Below are 25,294 nucleotides of genomic sequence, written 5' to 3' on the forward strand. Positions count from 1 at the left end.
ATTTTCTTTTGCTTTCTGTGTTACAAAACTTCCAGAAAAATGCATATATAATTGTGACTTTGTGTGCTAGATGCAGCTCTTACAAACAAACAACAAAAAAAGCACAGCCAAATGCTTCTTTAAAGCACTTTCCTTCGCTAACCCATTTGGTAATACAAGTCACCGAGCCATTATCCCATCTGCCCCCAGCCCAAAACAACACCAATCCAAAGAGCAATCTTATCAGAATCAGTCAAATAAAAAACTGGCACGTATTGCACTGGGTACAAACCTGTTATAAGCCACAGAGGCTAAGAGTCAGAGAAGTTTCCATTAGACAGCCTTGCCGCAATGCTAACCTCCGTCAGCTGTAAAATACGGCCAGTTCTCCAATTAACTATGTGTTTCTTACAGTGGTGTGAATGTAAATGCTGCTGGGCTAGCATGATTAACTGGCACCAACACAAACAGCAATTTCCCTTTGCTTCATCAGCTTTCAGCTAAAGAGGACTTGCAGATAAAGGCTATGGGAGCACTTTGCAGATACACCGGTACAGTGAGAGAAAAAATGGACCTCCGATCCCTAGGTGGAAAAGCTGTGAACAAAATACTTTGCTCTTTGCCTTATGAGTAGTTATTCAAAAATTAGCACAACTGTCCCAGGTGTGAATGATTGGTTGAAACAGGTTTGTGTACTGTTGAAAATGAAAAACACAGGAGGCAGCAGTTTAAATGTCCCTTTCTCAAGGAGCAAAAGACATATTGCTCTTATATACAGAACTCCATATCAGCACACCTCATTACAGCCAATTAACAGTACATTCATTACGTTATTACCAAATTATGTACAACAAATTCCCACTGAAAAGACAAAAGGTTACTCCTGCACTAAGTGATGTAGACTTAGAAGGCCAACAAAGCAACTATGGAGTAAAAAAAAAAAAAAAAAACCAACAAACCAAAAACAACAAAACACTCCACATCAAGTTAATGGAGGAGGGAAAATGGTGCCTTTACACAAATATTTTGTAGATTTAGAACCTTGATTCCACAGTTATAAGCAAAAAGAAAATTTTGAGTAAATTCTTGATTTTTCATTTAAGTAGGAAAATTCAGTACAACATGCCTCCACATGACATTAAACAGAAGACATAGTGATCAACACAAGCCACCACCTCCTGAAAACTAGGAACTTAAGTAATCAGCAATTTTGTATAGTAATTGTCCCTTCTGCATACTTTCACTTTTACACAGAAAAACATAATCTAGCCTTCAGAACGCTTTAAACACAGTAAGAAAATTCAGTTGTGCTTTTTTTTTTTTTTCACCCCACGTCAATGAATTCCTTCTCTATTAGCTCCAGATCGAATTTTTATATTTTTAAATTCACATACGTGCATGGATCTGTGTCAACCATAAGTGCTTCCTAACAAATTCAAAACTTTCCAAATTTGATACTGATGACCATCACCTCTTGATATTTGCTCTCCCTCACTTCTTACTACTCATTGCTAATTCTTCTGTCACTTTGGCTTTTCCATTAGCAATCTTCCAGCACTTTTAACTTTTCACCTCCTATAATATTCTCACCAAAGGTCCATTTTTAATCAATTTCACCTCTTCATCAAGTATTTCCCTGATTAGCCATAGCCCAACAGTGAGATGCTCCAGTGGAGCAGTATTCCTCTAACACTTACGATGAAAACCGTCTATGGGCAGTTCTTCAGAACATTTCACAGAAGCACATGCACAAGGCACCTGAATCACTTATTCCAAATTTACTACAACTTAATGGTATGACTAATTAAGTTTCAAATGTCCAATCATTTTCTGATACTACGTTTTTCTCCGTAGAGTATGTACATTTACTTTCTTTACTGTATTTCTCCTGCTTTAAGTCTATTCTAAACTATCTTATTTTTATTTAGAAGTCTCAATACTTTGGAAGGCACAAAGACTCATATTTCCATTTAATCACTGAGTCTTTGTGAGTGGGTTTTAATTAAAAAAATGAAAATAGTATTAGTTTGATAACAATCCCTTTCTTCATCCAATTTTCTACCAGTTCCAGACCAGAGAGGGTCTGAAGTGAAGGCAAAAGTACAAACACATTAACCTACTGCTTTGGGAAGAACCATAACATCCATGCTGTGATCACCGTACATATTCTACATTTGTCCCAGGTTTTAGCACTGTGCTGTAAGCAAGCATCCCATTACACCATTCAGTACTTTTTAAAAATAAAGAATAGCATAAGAAGTTCTGTGATTTCTGGAAGGCAAATGCTGATGTTTGATTGAGACCAGCTTCTCAAAAATCAGGAGCTTGAAGTGAAATTTACTCCACAGACTATGGCTCTTAAATAGGCTCTTCCATATGGAATCTCTCATGTCTGCCTGCAGCCGAGTCTTTGTCCGCTGTGTAGACACCTGTGTTCACAACTTGTGAGAGTTTAATTATTTTGATAACTTCTCCCATTTTAAAATCTTTTTAGCATCAGTCGGGTGTTATCCTACTGTACTCATCCCTAAACTTTCCATCTTCTATTATTTCTGTACTTCCTGGAGCTTTCAAATGCTTGTTTACCTTGGTGATGGTCCAGAAGAGGGGATATTTAATATTATACTTTACCAATCCATTGAGGCATTCTATGAGATAAAGTAATTTCTGTTTTCAAAACCTATGTTAAAGTTTTCCTCCCAGCTGCCAGCACCCAGAGCCAACAATTTGTGTTCAGCATACAAAACATTGCTAATTCATAAAGAAATCCTTTATTGATGTAAATCAACTTGCTTAAAATATTTTTTCTTGGGTTTTGTTGTTGTTTTAAGCCATAGTATTAGCTGTGAATGATTTTGCACATTAAATGCGAGTTTAAATATACATTAAAAATGACTACACTAAGCATTAGGAGATATTAACCGCAAAATTCACTGTTTCAGTTTAAACACATGCCTGAGATACAACTTACCTGAACCCTTAAAAATTAGCTAATAGTAGTATACAATGCAAATATAATGTATGTTTATTAATTCTCAGCCATCTTATAAAATACAGCACATACAAAGTATAATATTTCCTTGGTCACAGATGCATCTTTTGTGAAGACTTCGCTATCTCCTTTCAGTCTGCTCTGTTCTCCTTACGGATGACAATTAATAGCTAGATTATGAGAAAAGGAAATAACTCATTGCACTGTTCCAATTATGTGAATTAATTTTCATGTTAATAGTCTTTTGTTTTGAATATAGATGAGAAAGAACTGCTCAAAAGAGTTCTGAAATTATTCTGATGTACCAATTCAAGAATTTTGAGGAGGAAAGGATCCATAGGTCAAAACCTGACCAGAATCTACCTTCATAACAGGTTTAGTTGCAGATTATTTTCCTGTCAAAGATAAATCTGCACATTAAATACTACAGGCACATACTCATCATTCTATAGAAAATTATAAACCCAAAGTTCAAATTCTTAACCTAAACTTTTAAAGATCTAACAGAGATAACCAATAGACTAAGTCTTGGGTCTTTCAAGTAGTTTACTTGGCTTTAGACAATGCCATTTGAAAAAACAGACATTTGGAAATTGGAACCAATTTATTTCCATCTCTGACCACTTCCTTTCCCGTAGATGGCTGACAACACAACACAGCCTTGCAGTGACGGCCGCGGCTTTGGGGTGCTGGTCACATAGTATGTGGGGGCAGCCACGGGTTACCTGTTTGGAGATTTCTTTGGCCTGTTTCTGCAAGTCTTCTACAGAACTTCATGCATTTCTTTCATGAAGCAACGAGGAAGAAAGACTTTATTAGCTAATCTCTATATGGAGGCAAAGTATTTTATGCTGACCCTCCACAGCATGCGCTATTATCACTGTTCATAAACTTCACTGCCTGCCAACTTTAACAAAGGAGCACCAGCCTCATGAAGCAGAGTACCAAATTAAATTAACTTGTGTCAGAAACCCAAAGAAGAAAGCATTTGTATCTGCAATGCAAAAGATCTGCTGGTATTTCTGGTTACATTACGGCATCCAAAGGTCAGACAGTTCTCCGACTGCACAGTTTTCTAAGGCTGTCCATCTCACTGCAGAACAGCAAACACTATCTCCATTCTGCCTGCCCAAAGCTTTATCAGATAAGTTCTTGTGGAACTGGAGAAAAATGGCATTTGGAATATTGAACATTGTTTTTCCTAAGCATTCCTGCATAAACTGGATACAGTAATTACTAAAATTCAAAAATGTCCTAAAAAAACCTGTTATTGTGCTACTTACCGAAAATGGATGTTTCTTCCGAATCAACTATACACGCTGTCAGTCAGTGAAATGACAGCCAGCTAGCTCATAAAACCCAATCAAACTCTGGTTTCATTTTTACTTAGAATGGCAGAATCCCAATTCTAACAATAATGGATAAAATTAAGTTACCACTGTAGAACCCATTTCATTTTGGTTTAATTTTTTTTTCAACAAGACCTGTAGCGGAAAAAATATCATGTTCAAGTTATGAGCGGAAGATTACATTGTAATATTAAATTATGCATGATACTATTTTTGTTTCAAATGGTTTAAGAGATGATACAATCCAAAAAGTAGCCCTTTACTTGGGCAGCTCTTGTCGACGAAGTGTTAAAGGCATTTGCCATTCTAACAGGATAAAAACTAACGCCTTGAAAGTGTTATCTACTCAGGCCTTTTAGCAAATTTGTTAACACTTTTAGGTATATTACTCCACCTTTCTCTTAGTGTGAACTGGTATCAATTATTTAGCCAATTTTATTATGTTATTAAAATACTTGCTGATTAAATGTGAACTAAAGTGTCATTTTAGAGCACAGCTCTTTATTTGTACTATTTTACATTTATTCAGATAGGTATAGAAAGTGGACCTGATTAATTACACAAGCAACTGAGAAATATTCCACCAACGGAGACACTTGCTGTTGTTTAAATGGATCTTTAACACTGCTCTGGTGTCATGCTAATAGCACAAAAGATGATTTTGAAATACAGCAGAGCTGTTTCAAAGAAATTCAGTTTCGCAGGGCCAACTGTAATAAAGGCAGTGAACTAAAGTGCTGTAGAACAAGCCTTAGCTTTATTGCACCAAGCAACATATTTCTGTGTAAAATATGAGACCTGCTATAACAGCTATTACTTTTTTTTTTGGCAATTGGAACAATTTAAATGTGAACATGGGACACACAAGTGGACACTGACCGCTACAGTGTTTATTTCTTTCCCAGTAAGGTAAGAAAACCTTTTAATAGTTTAATTTTGTGAGTATTAAACAACTAGTGTGAAAAACAAGCTGCATGTAAACTATTTCTACTGCCTCTGCTTCAATGACTAGCTGAGGCAACCTGTTATAGGAGGTGTTAATTGGCAATAGGAGTACAAGTCAGAAGCATGTTCCCCATCGTCCTAACCCAGCAAGGCTGGGTCATTAAAGTGGAAATGAATTCTTTCATGCTGACTTAACCCTTTCAGTACATGTTTTCATCTGTTATGTCTAAAGACAATTGAGAAATATTAACTAAAAAAACCTACACAACAGAAAAAAACTTGTATTAGTTTTGAATTTAAACGAGTATTTACCCTCACTTTTTTCCCACTTCCCTTCTTTACCTCCTCCAAAACAAGTGTTTAATTTAATCATGGCATTTATTATGTAGTTGGGGGGAGAGAAGGGCAACTGGGGTATAAATACAATGACAACCATTGTAAAATAATAATTTGTCCTATTACAGGATGCGTGGAAAGATCAGGCATTTAAAGTGAGCTTAAAACTACCATTTTGTGGAAGTTAATCCAATGGTGGGCATATGGCTTGGTCCGAGGGAAAAAACATTGCACAATACTACCTGCAGGGAGGGCACAAACTCGAGCAAGCATGCAGAGGAGGCAGAGCTATTAGTGAGAATAAAAAGACCTTAGAAGTTCACCAGAATACCACTGCTCTTCTCTACTTACCCTCTGTCAGTAAATAGGATAACCTGATGATATACTGACATAAAAGAATAAAAGCTCTCTTCGATAAGCATAGTGCTTTTTTTACACATTGCTAAGCCTAAAAATCTGAACAAAAATGTGATTGTGGAACAATTTTCCCTGTACTGAGACAATACATTTAAAGAAGATACCAACTCATATTCCACGGGTGGAAGTGGCGAAGGGACTAAGCTGTATTCTCAGACCTCAATGGTTCTAGCAAGATTGCCATGAAAACCAGAGGCCATGTATTGTATTGCATTTTCTGCAGTACAGGAAGTCAACAGGATCAGTCGTGACAAAGAAAATGATCCAGTTCATAAAAAAACTGAAAAAAAATCACGGAGTTCATAGGAATGGAAAAATACACTACTTTGCACTGTGAATCACACACTAATTAGCAGCAATTTGAAATTTTATTGCAGTTTTCAAACTAGTACACACACAATTTTACAGTTAGTTCCACATCAACAGGATTATATTTTGAAGCAACCATTATGTCTAAACAGTTTGTATGTTTAGGCCCATTTTTATACCAATTATAATCAAGCGCACATAACAGAACACAAAATACCATGTCTCAACAAACAGCCTAGATTTCTGAAAGGATCACATTGTCTTGTTACACCATATGTCAGACGAAGTAAAAATTGTAGTAATATGTTTAGTCTCATAGACAGTCTCATAGACTCCAAAATGGCGTAGGGATACTAGAGAAGTATTATGGGACCAATTGCTACTTCAAATTTAAAATATCTGCAAAAAAACCTTAACAGACTAGATATAAAAAACTGCCTCACTATGTTTTACAAAATCCTGTCTCCTAAAAAAAGCTTATCCAGGTTCACATTTACAACAGAACTTACATTACATTACTCATTTACAGCAGATCCATAAACAGCAATATAGATGGACTTGAAATATATAATGTTTCCCAACTCCCTTCCTCTTCAAAAACAAAAATTACAGAACACTGTACAGCTTTGAACAGTTGGTTAAATGGGTTGGGATCACCCGTTGTAAACACCTCCTCAGTGCAGGGTCAAAACTTTACTGCTTACCCTTTCTGTTTGTTTGGGTTTTTTCTGATTTGTTTGTTTGTTTTTTAAATCAGCAGAACTTCAAACAAAAATAATCTCTAGTTCACCGGGACACTCCAGAGAACTTAGCCAGAATTTTAGTTAAAGAAAAAAAGAAAGCAAGCAAGCTACCAACAAAATTTGGCTTATGTTTCTACCCTATCCATCTATCTCTCTTGGACGACTGTTTCATGGAAGAGGTATGGTAATCCACCAACATGGGCATGCAGGATTTCCCATACACCTGTAGGAAGTAATGCATTTTGTCCATCTAATTGCCCCAAATGATTAAAATTTTAAAGGGTCTTTTACAAAAACAGCACTCCTGTTTTCCAATACTACCATTGAAAATATTTTTGAAGACTGAGGCTTAAATCTTACTGAGAAAAAAAAATATTTAACAGGATCTGGCATCAAATGATACTAGCTGAATTTACTTTGAGGTCAGGTAAGCTTAATTTTACTACAATGTACTTTACAGAAAGTCATTCTACTTAGTCTAATTTTTATTAGAAATAAATACTACCCAATATTAACATATATTCATGATATAAAGTTATTTACACATAGCACCTTGACGCAATTCGCAACAGTCAGACTTTCTGCAATGTTCCCAACACAGCTCTTGCATGAAATGGCTTCTTAACTGTAAACTTTCCTGGTTCTAGTGTTTCTACTCCCTTTAGCCCACACGATCTACAAATACACACAAAAAAGCAAGGGGAGGTATGCTGCACCTCTGCAGTTAATATTCCTTATAGTAATACTGACAATGTGGACTAGATGACCTTTAAAGGTCCCTTCCAACCCAAACAATTCTATGATTCTATGACAACATTATGGTCAGCGAAAAGCCAAAAGATGAGGGACAGAAAACAAATCCTCAGTAACATTGTATGTGGTTTTGAAAAGAACTCCTATTTTTCACAACCTCAAGCTACCGGGAAAACAGAAGAATCAAACAACTACAAAGGTCAGTTTCACTCCAGAATAAACCAGGACTAACCTGTTATGTGTCCCTAATCACCATTACAGAAGGTACTGAGATTTAGAAATGAGAGCCTCAAGGCAGATAACGAGCCAGCATTTGTAGATTTTGTCTGCCTCCAGAAGTCTCGCTCTAATGCAGATTTCTAATTACCTTACTCTAAGACATGGCTCTGCCAAGAGAGCAGGGCAGCCCTCAGCGGGTGCTGGCTGAGCTCACCCTACAGGACAATCCATGCAGCAGAGCAGTTTAAAGGGATTTACTCGATGCGTAAAAGAACGCATTGGGTTCTCTACACCTACAGGCTGCCTGTTGTGAAGAGCTGGTCCTCTGGACACAGGCAGGTCAACTGGGAGACTCAGTAGCAACATGTAGGAAGGCTAGTTGTTTGTAACACTTAAAAAAAACCAAACAAACAAAATCACCAAAACAAACAAACAGAAAAACCCCACCACCATTAATACAAGAATACTTATACTTCAAACTTCCAGGACAAAACCAAAAAAACCCAACAAGACAAAACACACCAATGCCACAAAGAGGACTCTTCTACACCACAGGAAGAAAACAGAAGCCCTTGTTCAGAAGTGCTGCACAGTATTATAATATTGCAACTTAATATCCAATGGCACAGGATTTCAGCAATAAGAAAACATTTTTAAGAGAAATAAATCGATCACTGTAAAGGGTTTGTTTCCTGCTTACAGAAAGGAAACATTACAAATGAACAGCTGTAATGCAAAAGCACAAAGATGTCTGCTCTTGTTCAGTCTTTTTTTCCTGTTCTCTCTCATTATGGCTATACTCATTCCTTGTCCAAGCTCCTTTGTCTCTTCTGAGGAAAGTCAGCTGGACTACACTAGCAATTAAATTGAGGAAAGAGAAGCTAATTGCCTAATTATTAGAAATAAGGAAGTTTAAGATCTGAGGCCAAGAAGAGGCAGTTAAAAATGGTCTCCAGAGTTTATAGGAAAATAGCAGATCAGAAGACACTAATAATGTTCAGGCACAACCCACTAGTGTTATTTTTAGTTTTATGTTTATTTGTGATTAATATGTAAGGTATGACTTTAGTGCAGCCCATCACACTTTAAGGCAGCTTTTATACCACAAAGTACACACTGTGTTGTAGCTACAATCATATGACTGTTCCTAAATCAATTCCAGCATGTTTCTACTTCCTTCTACCATGAGCACTTTTGGATATATATCACATTACAACCATTCAACTTTGTTTCAAATGTAGGAAAACCATACCCAGCCTTTAGCAATCCCCAACAATTTTCAAATTAACCCACACTATCCACAGAATTCTCACCTTCTCCAGGGAAACCAGACCCAAGCCACACCAGTACCCTAAATTTGATACGAAGCTTTTGGTTGAACGGCCCCCTGTTAAAACACTAACCAAGGCAGCAAAATACTCACTCCAGTCAATGAAAGAAAACCAGCACAGTTTACTATAGAGGTGCTTTTTTTCTCCTTAAAACAAAATAATATATTTTGGATATATAAACTGACACTGAGACTTTCTACAGGTGTTAACAGACGCAATCAATGAAGTCTTTTGAACTTTTTATGGGAGTCGATGTTGGATATTTTTAATGGATGAAAAAAAGTTTGTCACTGGAGTAACCCACTCAAATGGTACACCATCTCATTTACTGGGCAGTATACTGGAATTCTAGACATACTAGCATTCTTAGTGCTTGATAAATTTGCTGGAAAATGTCTTAGAAGCAATAGCACAGAAAGAATGCACAATTTTAAGAGCTATAATTCAGATTTATTCCCCTGGCAGAATATTCTCAAAAGGAGTACCTGAAGTTTCAAATACACGTGAGAAGCAAACAACAGTGTATCACCACAATTCAAACCACATAAAGCACAATTTCGGTGCAACAGCTACCGAAATACCCAGACACTCTACAACTTTCTGAAGGAAAATGCCCTTCACTAAAGACAGCACATTTGCACCATTCAAACTAAAAACCAATCTGTTTCAAGAATCAATTAACCAAAACAATTTTCAATAAGATATTAAGTTTCTGGGCTTTTTTTTTTTTTTTTTTTTTTTTTAAGGGGGAAGGGATTGGTGTGTTTGTTTAGGTGTTGTGGTTTTGTTTTTTGTTTGTTAGGGAATCTTAGCATGCAGATTAGCCAGCTAGAATGTGTAATTTACTTCAAGAGACAAATCAGCTTAACGAAGTAACTCAAGGAAACATGCATTTGATTGCTAATGTCGAATGATCTACACTGAGCATGACTCTCCTTTGCCCAACAGATCACCAACTCTTCCTCTCAAGTCCTGCAGAATCCTGAGCCAGTAGTGCTCTTTTCTAATAACCATCCTGGCTAGACCAGCAGATGAAACAGAACTTCAGATCAGCAGCAGGTCTCCCAAGTTCCCACAGTGCCATAGATTTACTAAATGGGATCAGCATGTTCTAAAAAACCATGATAATATGAGGGAAAAAGGTTCCACAGCATCAAGCAGTGCAATGCTTGAAACCTCATAATCAAAGTGACAGTTTTCAAGTGCCATTTACAATGCCCTAATCTGGAAAAATCCCAGCTAACCCATCTGATCAACTATTTCACAGATGGAAGCACTTGATGGCTAATTGGCAAGTCCATTATTCCAATAAAATAGCTAGCTGCATTTCTATTTTCTATATTCCAAGTCAAGGTGTAAACACTCCTTATAAGACACAGGTCACTTTTCTGTCTCTCTCTCTCTGCCTTCCCATTTGGATTTTTTCCCCTTCCCCTCTGCCATCAAATATGTTAATTCAGAAATACAGAATCAGTTTTATTCTCCATTTATTGTACTACAATAGTTGTCTGCACCAACAGAGCAATGTAAACTAATATTTTTTTTTAATTCATCAAGTAATGAAAATTTCAACAGCATTTTTGAAAAGTGTCATTTCACTGCTTCCTATCACATCTGGATTCAAAAAAATAGACAGGATACATCATCATGGACAAGAACTTGTATAGCTTGGAGTATTGTTCTGAAGCGTTGGGAGAGGGAGAACTCTCCTAAAAATGCACTTAATCTGCTCACACTCCTAAAACAGTATCCAGGAGGACTGTAGAGTAGAGGCATATGTGGAACTGATTTCACTAGCAAACAATGGTTCAGAGTACAAAATGAAGAGGAGTGTTGCTCCAAATTCTTGTCCGCTACATAAGTACAACACTTTTACGTACCCCACAAAGCCTGTTAGTCTGTCTGCAGCAAATGTACAATGCAAAGTGAAGTATTAAATCACTAGCAAAATTCTGTGGTAGGCAGCATTCCAGAGGGTGAACAGGGAGAGATGGAGAATGAACCAGGAAAGCAAAGACAACTAAAAAAAACCTCAACATGACAAATGGCAGAAGGAAGAAGAGAGGAGACCATACAAGAAAAGGAAAACAGGGCATTGCCAAAATCTGAATTCCCATGAACTACAGAAGGAAAATTTGTCTGGGACATCGCAACACTTAAAAATTTAACTGTTCCCTCACAACTTGTTTAAAAACTCCAACGACTCATTCTTCTTATGCTTATATCATGTGAGTGGAAACTCAAATGCCTACAATACCAGGCATGTAAGATATGAACAATTTCTGCATGAAAAGATGTTGTAAAGAAGGTCTTATTTATGGTATCAAGTTCAAAAATAAACACAGGTACCTTCTAATACAAAGAACACAAAATTAATGATCAAATTCACTGCCAGAAAGTACTGTAGATGGCTTATGTGATGCCAAAAGCTATCAGATTCTCTTCCCTCCTCTCTCATCCACCTGCTGCCACATGAAGACAGTCCTTCGTCCATCTAAGACTAAGAAAGCAGAAATGGCTCAAAATTTCTAAGCCACCAGACACTGGAGGGAAAGTTTATTGTTGAAATATCACTTTAAGATTACTTCCTTAAAGATTGGTTTATTAGCTATCTGAAGACAGGCTTAGGGTTGATGGAATTCAGCAGTGACCATGTCTGCACACCTCAACACTGAAGGCAAATCAGCCACTTGGTAACAGGTTGAAGGAGCAAATAGTAAAAGAATCATGAATTTACTGAAAGCAGTTTTCAAGTGGAATACAAGACATCAAAAGACTTTCTTTCAGTCATAAAAACATCAGCCCAAAGAGCACTTGGGACAACATATTTGAATTTGGAAATGAAGAAAAACAAACAATCAAAACCCCCAAACAAGATAATAATCAGAGGAGGTGGTTTTACCAAGGGGGAAAGAGCCAAGTAACTACTGTTTAAGAAGCTAAGGCAAGTCGATGAGAAAGAATTCCTTGGCAGAGATCAAATAGGAACTGTGTTGACCAAGCATTTGCTGTTACTTGAACATTAGTTAAAGTAAATCAAACAGACTGTTAGCAAACCTTATGCCATGCAGCCCTCTTGCTAAACAAACCCTTAGCTAAAAGAAAAAAAAAAAAAAATCTTCGAATTGTGTTATAAAATTACTTTGAAAATGCTTCTCTTTTTCTACAAGACTATACATAGATGATTCTTAGGTTAGCATGAATGACTCACTCAACAGATGTTTTTACTATGTTCAACCTTAAAAGCAAAACCTCCACAGACAGAGCAATTGTGACACAGCAATAAGAACACCAAAAAGCTTTGTACTGTTGTTTAAAACACTCTAGTGCAAACAAATAGTAATAACTTTGTTCACTTTCTAGCAGGACAAAGAATGTCCAACAAATACCTGACTTCTCTCTTCCACCTCAAAGCCATCTGATTCACTCTGGATTATCTCTCCATCTCAATCAATCAATATTCAAACCAGAAGTGATCTTTGAAGGTCACATTGAAACACTGTATTTTAAGGACAAAACTATTATTATTGAAAAGACTTCCTGCTGATTCAATAAACCAAAAGACTACAAAAGTAGTCAAGCTATCTAGTGCAAGCAGCAACTTGTATAAAGAGCAATTTAGTTTTCTGCCTTTTTTTTTTAATCCAACACATACTCATCAATTCATTTAATAGACAATTCCATATTTAAACAAACACAGAGCAGCTTTGCAGGCCAAAGGTGCCAGAGGAGTTCAGTGAGCTTCTTCTGAATGTTATGTTCTATTGTCTGCCACAATTTCCTAGCAAGCTTTAAGTTAAAGCTGAGAAATTCTGAAAGTGGCAGAGAGAGTTAACCGTAAATTTGAAAAACAGCTTTGATATGCGTCAAGTTCAGAGAGGACTAAGCAGCGAAAGCTTGAGTGATTAGACTGCGCAGATGTTAAAAAAAATGAAGAGTCATGAAGCAGGCTGGCAGCTCAGAGGAACAAGAGAAATAACTGTTTAAGAAAGTGAAACTAAAAATAACTGAGGGCTGCTTCAAGATTCACTAAGAGAGCGTGAATAGAATTTTAGCTATAAAAAGGAAAAAAATTATGCACCAAAAGTTACAGCTTATTTGGCAAAATAGAGGCTGTAAGTCAGCTTAGAATATTTCACCAAATGCTTCCATATTAAACCACTCCTTTCCTAGTTATACCGGACACAAACACATTACACACAACCAAAAGAAGCTGTGGATTTAACAAAATCAATCATCCTAGAAGCAAACTTACACACATATCATGAAGCCTAAGACAAACAGAACCGATTCGCCTAGAACGACAGTCTGGATTCTCGATTTAGAACAAGCCCCGGAGGCAGATGAGGAAGGCGGAAGAAGGCCAGCTGCTGCGGCCAGCCAGGACTGCAAAGGAAACTACACTGGAGCCCTTTCCTTAAGGAAACAATTCGTTCTACAAGCCTCAAAGAAGTTACTAATTATTTTTTTGTCCTGTATCCACAGAGGTCAACACAATGTAATAAGATCAGCCTGGTCTTATTTTTGAAGACTGCTGGTCACACCAGTTGGCCAAGGAAAAAGAGCACAAGGACTTGCTCTGGTGGTAGGAGAAGCCCCACAAGGTGTGCAGGTCTCCTGCTGGAACAGGACACCTGCCAGGGAGGCCTTTTTGCTGTGAGTAGAGTTAGAGAAGCAAGCACAACAGCAAACAAGATAAAACACAATAAAATACACATAGAGGTGGCTACAGCAACCTGCAAGTGATGAATTCAACTCAAGTTACTTCCTGAAATGTACATAAACCTCAGTATCTTATGATGCCCATCGCAATGCGATCTAAGTACTGAAATACATCATTTATGAGGGAGCAAGGGGGTATGCTCAGCCGTTTTTAACAATCTCCACATTCCGAAGATACATATTATTGGAAATTTATTTTTAAATTTCATTCTGTGTTTCCAAAGCTTTTTGATCAAAACTTTAACATGTTCGGACATCAAATGAAAGGTTTATAAACATTCTGTAAATTCAGTGCCAACCCAAGAGTTCATACTGACAAAAAAACACAGTCAGGTGGTAACAATGATTTGCACACGCTTATCTAGCATCTGTAGAGTCAGAGATTATGACTATAAACTGTTTTCTTATATTGTTTATAAATATAATAAAAGGAATATTCCAGAATTTATTAATATTAAAGAGAAGATATTGTCAAACTATATACTAACCTGTCCCAGCCCAGGCATACCTCCTCCAAGTCGCAGAAGTCTATCCATATCTCTAGAAAAACAGAAACAAAGGAAAAATGTTCCCAAGCTCTGAAGTGTTTACTAAATTGCTATCTATATAATTCACCTTCAGTCACTCAGTATGTCAAAAATATTGGTGGTAATTACAACACAACATCAGACTTCCTGTTAATTAACACCACATATTAATTCAAGAAGCTGTCTTCCATGCTAATTAACAGACCTTGTTCTAGTGCTTTGGTTTTGGGTTATCCCTGTATCTGAAGAAGAGCATTCTTGTCAAACTTTTCAAAACTTTCCAGTCATTCAATTAATTGGAGGATTTTTGTTGCTCAAGAACCACATATATGTCCAGGAAATGCCTAAAACTTATTACATATACAATCAAGTTTACTCCAATTTGTTTAGAAAGCATCAATAAAAATGTGAAAGTAAGGATTTTAGCATCCTCATTAGTAAGTTCTGTGCTAATTAACTTACAGCTTGTCAGTTATCATCAAAACTACATGTGAAAGACACTGAGCAGATTATGGATCATCTCTGAATCAGCATCAAAAGCTTTTTTTTTAGTGAACTCATTATACTAAAAGAAATACTGTAAAGTAAACATTTAATGTGTATATGGTTAGAACACTAGTGACAGTACAGTCATTTAATACGTTTCTAGTGTCGCATGTGGCATTGCTTTAGTGCAAGATTCCAATCAATGTAACTAACTTGTTACTTTAAAACAAACCAAACTTTTCTACCTTGCAACTTTCAAAGGAACCCACTCCAGGAATAAGAACCCTTCAGGTGCCCAACTAAAAGAACTAAACTCATGTTTATTTCTCTGCAGTTTATTCACTTTCTACTGTTGTAAAGCAATCTACTATTTCATTGTGGATATCTAAGCAAGGGTTCTATCCCACCTGTTACAGATCTTTATCTTGCTTACTTGGCTTTTTTAACTTCTTAGCTTTATACAACAAAAGTCAGTGATAAAATAAACAAAAACTACTGAATATTACTTTTTAAACAGCTGCTTTCAGCAAATCAAGCCATTTCCAAGGCTTACAGAAATCAGTAAATTTTACTGGCTTTCTACGTTCTGTTTCACAAATATAGTAAGTAAAGCATCAGAAACTATGATCGCAATTGCATAAATTTTAATATAAAACAACAAAGCCTGTTCAGGTGATAAGAGAGTGATCGCAAACAGCAAGCAATGGTATTTCCAAAATACATTCATCCTCCAAATGGATGTTACATTACATATACGAGAATTATACACAGAACTTCAACACTGCATTAACAATACTAATTCAAGAACCTTCTTTTAAAATTAATTACACAAAAGACCTTTGAACTAATCATGACAAATAAATTTGCTTTGTATATTAAAAATAAAAAGGTCTTTATGTTGAAGGTGAATGCCATCTCGTTATTCTTTCTGAAACTTGCTAATATTTTTAATGCCTAGATATTAATAGCTTTTATTTTAGTTTAAGTTGAAAACAAGTATTTTAAGCTTCTTGTTAACACACAAAGAGGCAGCATCTGAACCTACCAGTACACAAGATTATCTAACTCCTACTTTAATCATGCATGGAATTTCACCCATTTCAAACAACAACATCTAAGACAGGTGGATCAACACCACCTGCTGTATTTGTCAATTTCACTTTCCCAGTTCAACGCAGCAGTGAGTGATCAGCTCCATTTGATCCACTCCCTTGATTTTGTAAAACTGCTGCCTTAACTAGTAAATGCTTTCTTAAAGCTACCTTGGCACTATATGAATTAAGAAGGTGTTCAAAGGGTCAATGATTATGCTTTTCTTTTCAGTCATGGAAACAAAGCTTCTTTACTACAGGCAAAACCTGCATACAAAGTGTACATGCTTTTCTATCCTGAACTACAATAAACTCCAAATCTAGTTGTAGGATTTCCACTGAAAGGTTAAGTTGCTGTTTAAAGCTATTATGTAAGCATGTGGTAAACGGCTTCAATAAAACAGTCATGAGTATAAATTAACACCAACTACATTTCACTTTACCCCTCTGTGGTAGATACTCCTCCATTGAAACCCACAATGATTCATCTTTCATGACACTAACAAGGGCTGAAGAGTAGCTGAGAACTAGATTTAAGCTACTAAAATTATTATTTTAATCAATCACGGTTATACGTTTATTTTAAGAAACTCTTAGTATCTGTAACTGGTAACCATAAAACTGCTCTTTCCTACAATCACAGCAACCTCCATAAGCTGATGAGGTGCATTACCTATGTACATTTAATATTGAATAACAAATCTTATATCTATTTATATTTCACTTTAGCAAGTGAAATGCAATAGCTATTTCTAGTTCATTAATATTTTATTTACATAATTTATTCCAGTTTCTAATCCAATAGAAAAGTACATCATTTATAGAAGCATATTTTGCTGCATTGAAGTTGGATTAGACTAATCGGTTTTACAAACTGATTGTTTATCAGCATAACTTTGCAGGTTTTGGAACAACAAAAATCTCATTGTCTTACAGAACTGAAGGGATGTAACGTTTCCCACTTAACTATCGCAGACCAGCCACTGAACTGAAGATGTTCAGATTCTCAATACAGTGAGTGGTATAGAGGGAAAATCTCCACAAACCAGTTTTAGATGCACTGCAAATTATTTCATTAGCTCTGTGGCTTGACTTTGGTTAGCGTTTTGGCAACCGATACTTTACTTTCTTATTTGTAACTGAAGTTGTTCTAGTAGGTTATAGTATATTTAGACCTACACATATTTGTTTACTCTGTATAATCATCTGAAGAATTTAGGTTAGCAATTCAAATTGAAACCAATTTGAATTTCTATTAATCTACTGTGCCCAAATATTGTTTCAGCCATAAATTCCATTTAAGAAATAATGCTTTTGTAAACCTTAAACCAGCTTGAGCAAAGTTTTTAGACCTTAATAAAAATAACTTTAGCTTTTACAAATAAAGCAAGTATGCATTTCTAACCTGGTACTCAGCAAGAGGTGATCGCAGAACAAACTCAAGAGCAGCTCCCAATTTGACTATAAAGATGATGCCAGCAGGTTGCTTTCCTACAGAAGGAAACAGAAAGGAGAAGAGCAGAAAACCAGTAAAATTTAGAAACAGTAAGACACGTAAAAAGAAATATATAATCCCTAAAAGCGGTATCTGCTGTGTCTCACCCAAGTATCTGTAACACTGAAAGAAGTTTACAAGTTTCTCAAAATTACATGGAAAAGTATTTTAATAACCCATTTAAGCAATCTAAAGCTAATCAATAATTTAAAACGCTGTTAGAAACTGAAATGGTCCTTTATTAGTATTTTAGAAGAATTTTGCAGTAGCTGGGATGACCAAAGCACAAAGGTAAAGAGGAGCCTGCAGGTACAGAGAATTTTCTCATTTATTTCTGGAAGAGCAGTTGGTGTGACTGGGGCAGTCACGGGGGCCTCTGGGTTTGCCTGAGTTCAGGTTGAGAGAGGCTACTCCACATTCGGTTTAGGAGTTAAAAGTCATGTTCTCCTCCCCCCAGAGAACACTGCCCACTAGTTGCATCCACTCAGTCATTTGTAGTGCAGTGTTTTAAAACAGATCTGTGGCCGTTATTTGACAGACATTTTTTTCAATGTCAATGTTAACATAAGGAGCAGTGGGGAAGCTGCTGCTGACCAACTCGACATGGCTTTCTCAGTACTGCCAGGACAGCCATTTCTGCAGCCGTACAGCAAACTGATAGACTAACAAAAATGTCGGGTTTAACCCCCTTTACTTCTCTGAGAGGATTCACACTGCATCCCAGAAACAGTTGTCTTGGCATAACAGAAAAAGAGGTCTTTAAGAGCTGATTGCTTCTAAAGCTAATACAGACTACAGGAGAAATTAATGCCAAATCATTTTTTCAGCTAAAACTGACCAAAGAATGTCTTGTTTTGTTTGTAATTTTTTTTTTGTTGGTTAGGGGTTTTTTTAGTAACTGAGGTCACTTAGAGACCGCTCTGAACCTCATCTCAAAGAAGTACACGAGCAGAAGAAGATGTGTTAATCCTCCTGGCAAGCTGAAGGAGAAAGAACAAGTCAAGAGTTTCTCAGTGTTGACAAGCTGGGGTGGAACTCCACTAACAAATTGAAAGAAAAGTTGCTACGTTTCTGCCAGCTTTGCACAAGGAAACGATCCAGGAGAGATCAGATGAGATGGGACCACAACAGCCAGCAGTTATACAGCACAGGCTGCAACAGAACTGCATGAAGTTCAGAAGAGGCTTCAGACTTTAAACCCAATTCACTTTTAGCCAGCTGGGCCCCCAAGGGGTCCTGCATTCCATTCCCCACATCCTACACAGACATTAAAGAATCAGTTTTCTGTGAGCTTGGTTGGTTCCCTGGGAGAGGTACACTCCATAGTAACCTATAGTTGAGATGTTTTTTCTCTTCTCTGCTGCAAAGTACAAAAACCTAGTTTTGATTACACACCTGTTTCCCTCCCCTCCCCCAATATACACACACACATATAAGCTTATATACAAAAAACACAGAGAAGTAAACAAACAGTTCACAGTAAATCTTGCCTCCACTTCTTCCAAAGTCAGTAAAAGTTATTTTGATAATATTTCCTCCTGCCTGCAAGGAAGCGTTAGCAGTCTCTGTTTAAAGTGAAGCTTTAAGAAAGTGAGTACACGTATCAAATAATACCATATCAGAAAGTGGCAGAAGGCCAGTTTTAACCACAATAAACTTGCATTTTGGTGCACTGCAGGATTTGGATGAAATGCACTCATCATTGTGATCAATGTGGTCACTGATGGCTTAAAAAAAAAAAAAGTTAGGTAGCTTCTCTGCTTGTGTATGTCCATGATCAAAACACCTCAAGTAAAAGACCTTGGTGATCAGATGGTATTTTAAAAAAACCAAACCTCCATTATTGCAATTTTCTTTTAACTGTCATGGCCTCAAAAGGGAGAAGTCTGTGGTTATTAATAATGCCATGGAAGTATACACAGAGTACCTCAAAACTGATCTGAAACCAGAAATGTTTTAAAACCCCATGTCTAATATTTGCTTATAATACCACTGTTAGATAACTGTAAGAATTGGCAAGAGTTGTCCATCTAGAGCGCTCTGGTTCACCATTCAGTTATTGGTTACTACTATCAAGTCACATAAATATTGACTTAAATGCTGACTTTTAATAATTAAAACATTTTTCCTTCAGTAACATAAGGATGGAATTATATAAATGCATTATGCACAAAAATATAAACAGGTATAAACCAAGAGTTACTGTGCTTATATGTAGCATGTTTCAGCACGTATTTAGAAATTGACTTGAAACATATTCTTAAATTACTGTATCTCTTTGCATGAGACACATGAATTTCACACTACAGCGCACTACTTTTATCTCGCATTAATGATCCATGACGTGATCCCTCAACACAAGAGCGTTCTCCTGAGCTGACAACTTCTGAGTTAGTTAAAAAAAAAAAAGTCTCAACATTACCTTCAACATACATGGGAGAAAAAACACTGGCTATTAGACTGCCCTATTAGTGGAGAGAGTATCAGGCTAGACTCAGGTGACATTAATTTACACCACACTTTGTACACTGACTGACTTCATGCAAATCATTTCCTCTTTGGGAACTCAGTTTCTCCACTTGAGACTATACATTAAGCTTTGCACCAGCACTTCCAGATCTCCTGTTAAGTTCCACATAGCAGACGGATTAACAATTTTATCAACAGCAACTAAAAAAAGTGGTTTAAGGTTTTTGCTGCAACTGTAACAATATCAGCTTCACTAGAGATGACAAATGGCTACAAAGGTAAATGAGTTGAGGAATTTCATCCTGCAGAAAAACATCATTTCACAGAGAAAAGAACAAAAACTCACTGCAGGTAAAGTCACCAACCACTGAATCCACAAAATTAATTTTGATTTTATGCTATAAAGGAATGAGCTTCGCTGGAATCTGCAGAGGGCAGGGGTGGGGTGGGGGGCAGACACACAACCATTGCGAAACAGTCCCCTACCACCAACTCAAGTAAGTAGTCAACACACAAATTTTCTATTATTCAAGGTATCCTACCTACCTGTCCTTTCCCATCATCCTAGATCTTTGAAGATAGTTGTAGTTACTATTAGTATACACCCCATAATGCCCATCAAGACTGAATCGCTTCCAAGTAAGTTTACAAACCAATTTCTATTTTGGTATTATTTAATGTTAATTTTGAAGTATGCTCTAACTTCTCTGTTTCTTAGCCAAAGATATCAAATTAATATCCTTGATACAGCATGTTTCAACAGCGAATGGTACACAATTTTTCCATTAAGCTATAGGCAAAACCTAGCTGCTCAAAGTCACACTATATAATTCAGAAGCAATTCATTCACTGCAAGACAATTTCTGGATTTCTTCACAAACACAGATCTTTTCCTTGTTTTCATAACAAACTCACAAACAGTGCTCTTCTCATCAGAATCTTCCAAGTGTATTCCCTATATCCGAGGCATAGAGTATACCTTGGACTCACAGAGGCTGAAGGCTTTAAGATTTACACAAACGTGTCAGACTTTTCAGCTTGCCTAGTACCTTTGCAGTGACATACGGCTTTCAAACACGTTTGCATAAAAATTTCTGAAGAAAGTCAACCTCAATCCTTGTTGTTTTCCTGGTTTCCCACAGTGCACTGGAAACAAGTACAACTTTAGGAGATGACATCAGCACACACTGAGATTTGTCAACAAGTATCTAACTACGTCACATAAGTATCATTTTCAGAACAAAGTTAAGTTTACTGCATACTAGAAACAGCACTGTTAGTTCTGATTATAGTTCCTTTTCTACTTAATTTTACTTTATCTTTCCTGGCATGGATTAGAGATTTCTTTTCCTTCACGCATCCCAGCCAGTGCTTCATCCTCGCTTCCCCCTCGCTCTGTAAGTCCGGCCGGACACCGCTGGGGACCGGCACAACGCTTTGCTCTAGGAACAGCAGCGTTTCAATCCGTGCCGTCCCTCTGATGGGAAACCGACTGCTGCTGCTGCTGCCGCCGCAGGACAAACTCGCCCTGGAGGCACCGCGGGCGAGACTCGGCGTCCCGAGACCCCAGCCAGCGGCTGCAGCCCGGGCGACGCCGAAGTCAAACGCGGCGGCTGCTCTCGGCCAGAGAGGAGCCAGGCCCGGCCCGGGCCCGTGGGGCGCCGAGGCCCAGCAGCCCGCTCCAGTGGTGGGGCCCCCCGCGCCGCTCCCCTGGGCCCGGCTGCCTCCCGCCGCTCGTTTACAGCCGCCTCGGCACCGCCGTTGCCTCAAAGCGCCCAAACTTTCTTTGGGCGCAACCAGCACAAGCGCAGGCACCGCCGACCCCACGGGGCCCAGCGTGCTCTCCGCCCAGGCCGGTGCCCCACCGGCAGAAAACCGCCCCCGGGGCCAATGGGGAGGGAAAGGCGCCGCTCCCGTCCCCACCGCCCGCCTCCCTGCCCAGCGCTCAGGCCCGTTCCCGTGGGCCCCGCTCCCGCCGCCACGCAGAGGCTGCCCCGCGCCGCAGCGAGTCCCCCAGGGGCCACGCCAGGCCCCCGGGGATCCCTGCGACGAGGGTGCCGGTCCCGCTGGGCCCTCACCTCCGCGGGGACTCCCCCCCCAAGCCGCGCCGCCTCCGCCCGGGCCGCCGTGAATCAGCCGGATTTCATTCAAACCGAGTCCGCCCAGGCCTCCACAAGGACTTCCCGGTTCAAAGGGCACGCGTCGGGGGCTTCCGGTCTCGTAGACGGGATGGGGAGGGGGGGCTGGGAGCTATGGCAACGCGGCCCGCCTGGTAACGGCGCGTGCCGCCGGCGGGCCCGCGCTAGGCGCTCGCGCCCGGCAGCAGTTGCGGCCGTTAAACCGTCCTCGTGCTCCGCCCGTTAAACCGTCCTCCTGACCCGGCCGCGGCGTCCGCTGCAGCTGTCGGCCTTCCCCTGGGAGGCGGGGCAAGCAAGGAGGCCGCCGCCGTCCCGGCGCTCCCGAGCCAGCCAGCCGTAGGGACGGCGCGGCTGAAGGGAAGGTTGTGGCTACAGAGAGTCTGGCGGCCGCAGTGAGAAGGGGCCTGAGAAAGCCCTGAGGCAGCGGGATGTTGTGGTCGCACCCGCGTTGTCCATTGTGCTTGCTGGATTGTACACTAACATCCATAGCTGTCACAGTTACTTGGAGCTTTGGGGAGCAGAGACCTCCAGAGGGGCATGGTCTCTAAGTGACAGTGAGTGGAAAGTGGCACATGCTGACCTGAAGTGCTTAAACTGCTTTCCTGTGAAGTGCTGTGGGTTAACTTTGCCTGTAGCGCAGAATCAAAGAGCAGCCAAGTGGCACCTGTGCACAAACAACTAAACAATAGCGCAGCAGATCCAACGAATGTGTCACCAAATCAATACAGGAATCATTAATAGGAACAGTACCATGTGTACTCCACTCAAAACCAGTATTACAGAAAATAAGAGGATTTAGAGTAATAAGGATGGTCATATGTACAAAAACGGCATAAGCAGAAATGGAAAAGAGTGAGGATTTTTGCCATACAAAGAAAGCAATTAGGAGATAATCAGATAGAATCATGCATGCTGATGAATGATACAAAGAAGCAAACAGGAATTTCTATATGGTAACACAGGATCAAAAACTCTTTCAAATTACAACAGGAAAACACAAGGCTGAGGAAATACTTTTTTGGATAGTATGTGAACATGTGGTGGAACTCAGTGCCTCGGGAACTTGTTATAGCTAAAGCAATACAATTTTTTTAGAAGTTCACTTATATCTAGTTGCTGAAATATTCAAAATACTTTAGACAGTATTGGACAAAATAAGCATCTATTAAAGCAATTTATTAGGACTGTGTATAAAGTTTCTGCCATGAATGACCAAGAAGAGGATTATGATTTATTTTTGAAAGCTCCTTTAAGGACTGAGAATGTATTAGTAGAAGATGGTCAGCATTTCCTGCTCACAGACAACAACATGGAAGCAGGTGAAAAGGTACTATGTTATAAATTATGCTGAAATAACTTCACACAGATATAGTCACCCCTTCCATGATACTTCAGCAGACCTGGAAGTCTTAGGTTTTTATACCATGTTGTGTAAAATGAATCAAAGAGAAAGTTAATTACTATGATACCTACCATTATGCCTTTTAAGAAAGACAGTCTTTTCGAAAAACATTATTCCTTTAATCATTTCTTCTGTACCTTTTCAGATCTTTACTAGGCTGAGGGAATCGCAAGAGTTAAAATTTCCAAATGATTCTTAGAAAGATAAAGGCTTAAAACGTAGTTTATATTGTGGATCAGTCATTTCTTGTTCGTGTTACACATGCAAAACCTATTAGTGCAGTTTATTGCTGCACCCACAGCCAAATGATTCAGAAAAAAGAGAGTAAAGATGTATGCGTGTCCGTGCGTGTGTGTTTATGTATGTATTTTGCCTCATACAAATCAAAGCTTGCACCCTGCTTCCAACAGGCTGTTACGTTCTTTCCTGTTTTAACTTGGCAAAACTTGGCTCCTACAGTCTTGAGACTGTATTTTCAGAGTTTTGCATATTTTAGTGTTCTCAAAAGTCATTGAAATAATTTTGGGATCAAAGGGGGTATTTTTTGAGATTACATTAATGAGCTGAAGTATTAATTTGGTGAACCGAAGTGCATTATATATTTTCCTGATTTGTACCATGTTTTTGAGAGCAATCCTTTTATTCCTCCATGTTCACTGGAGTTCTGACACCTTAATGAGAAATACTCATTATATTATGATTCTCACTCCGCAATCATGTGTGTTTAAGGAATTCTGCACTTTTTTCAAAAAGAAAAAAACAAAAATATTTGTGAAAAGTGAGTCTTCCTCTGGGATAATGTGTATAGTAAGGAAAAGCAACACAGTTAGACCTTTGTAATTTACCTATACCTAGTGACTTAAATGAGCGATGTCATTTCAAACCACGTGAACACTTGGCCCTTCTCCTTTGAAATACAAAGTGAAACAGACTTTCATTGTTATTCCTAATTACATTTCAAGTCACAGTATTGACTTTTAAAATATATACATTTATTGAAATTTTATAAATAAATGTAGCTACAGAAGAAGAAAAAAGGAGAAAATAGGAGAAATATTTACATTAGAAAGTATAGTAAATTAATTGGATATATAGAGGCAGTATCATAGTTGGTACTTATGACAGATGGTATTTTATATTTTGATATAAAAAAGATATATTCTTAATCATATATGTCAAAGAAAAGAGACCATATGTTGTTAAACACTTCCAAATTGTCATTTAATCTGAAGGGCACTCTCTTGCATGCTACTGAATCCCTCATTGTTTTGGTCTAATCAGTACTAATCCATGGAAGATTTTTATTTATTGTTTTGCTGTAATCCAGTGCTGAATAAAACTGTTCAAGATTTGTTCCCTTTTTATTACTTGGATGGGTGTGATAAGTCATAAAATCTTATTTTGATTGGATTCTTACGTTCTTCTAGTTTTCCCCGTACTGACCTATCCTTGCTTGTAGTAAAGCAACCGACTGGGATCAGACTTGCTAAGAGATCACAGCATTTTTCCTTACTCCTGGCTTATCTCATGTATGAAATTCCCCCAAGCCTATTGTGATTTGGTTAAAGCAGCAATACTCCTGCAGCCCTGT

At 38.3% G+C, this 25,294-nt stretch overlaps 2 protein-coding genes across 2 annotated transcripts in view; one reads left to right on the plus strand and one right to left on the minus strand.

Annotated features, from left to right (window-relative positions):
• PSMD14 (proteasome 26S subunit, non-ATPase 14) overlaps positions 1-22,516 on the minus strand; it is a 47,880-nt gene extending 25,364 nt beyond the window's left edge. The window contains exons 1-3 of the mRNA XM_065637812.1: positions 22,242-22,516; positions 17,605-17,690; positions 14,584-14,635 (exon numbers count right to left, since the gene is read on the minus strand). Of these exons, the coding sequence (XP_065493884.1) occupies positions 14,584-14,631 (48 nt within the window). The 5' untranslated portion in view covers positions 14,632-14,635; positions 17,605-17,690; positions 22,242-22,516. The remainder of the gene's footprint in view (positions 1-14,583; positions 14,636-17,604; positions 17,691-22,241) is intronic.
• LOC135990440 (proline-rich protein HaeIII subfamily 1-like) lies at positions 21,644-22,294 on the plus strand. Its single transcript, XM_065638130.1, has one exon. The coding sequence runs from the start codon at positions 21,644-21,646 to the stop codon at positions 22,292-22,294; it is 651 nt and encodes a 216-aa protein (XP_065494202.1).
• Positions 22,517-25,294: the final 2,778 nt, after the last annotated feature.

Source organism: Caloenas nicobarica, chromosome 6, assembly GCF_036013445.1.
Source record: "Caloenas nicobarica isolate bCalNic1 chromosome 6, bCalNic1.hap1, whole genome shotgun sequence".
NCBI lineage: Eukaryota > Metazoa > Chordata > Aves > Columbiformes > Columbidae > Caloenas > Caloenas nicobarica.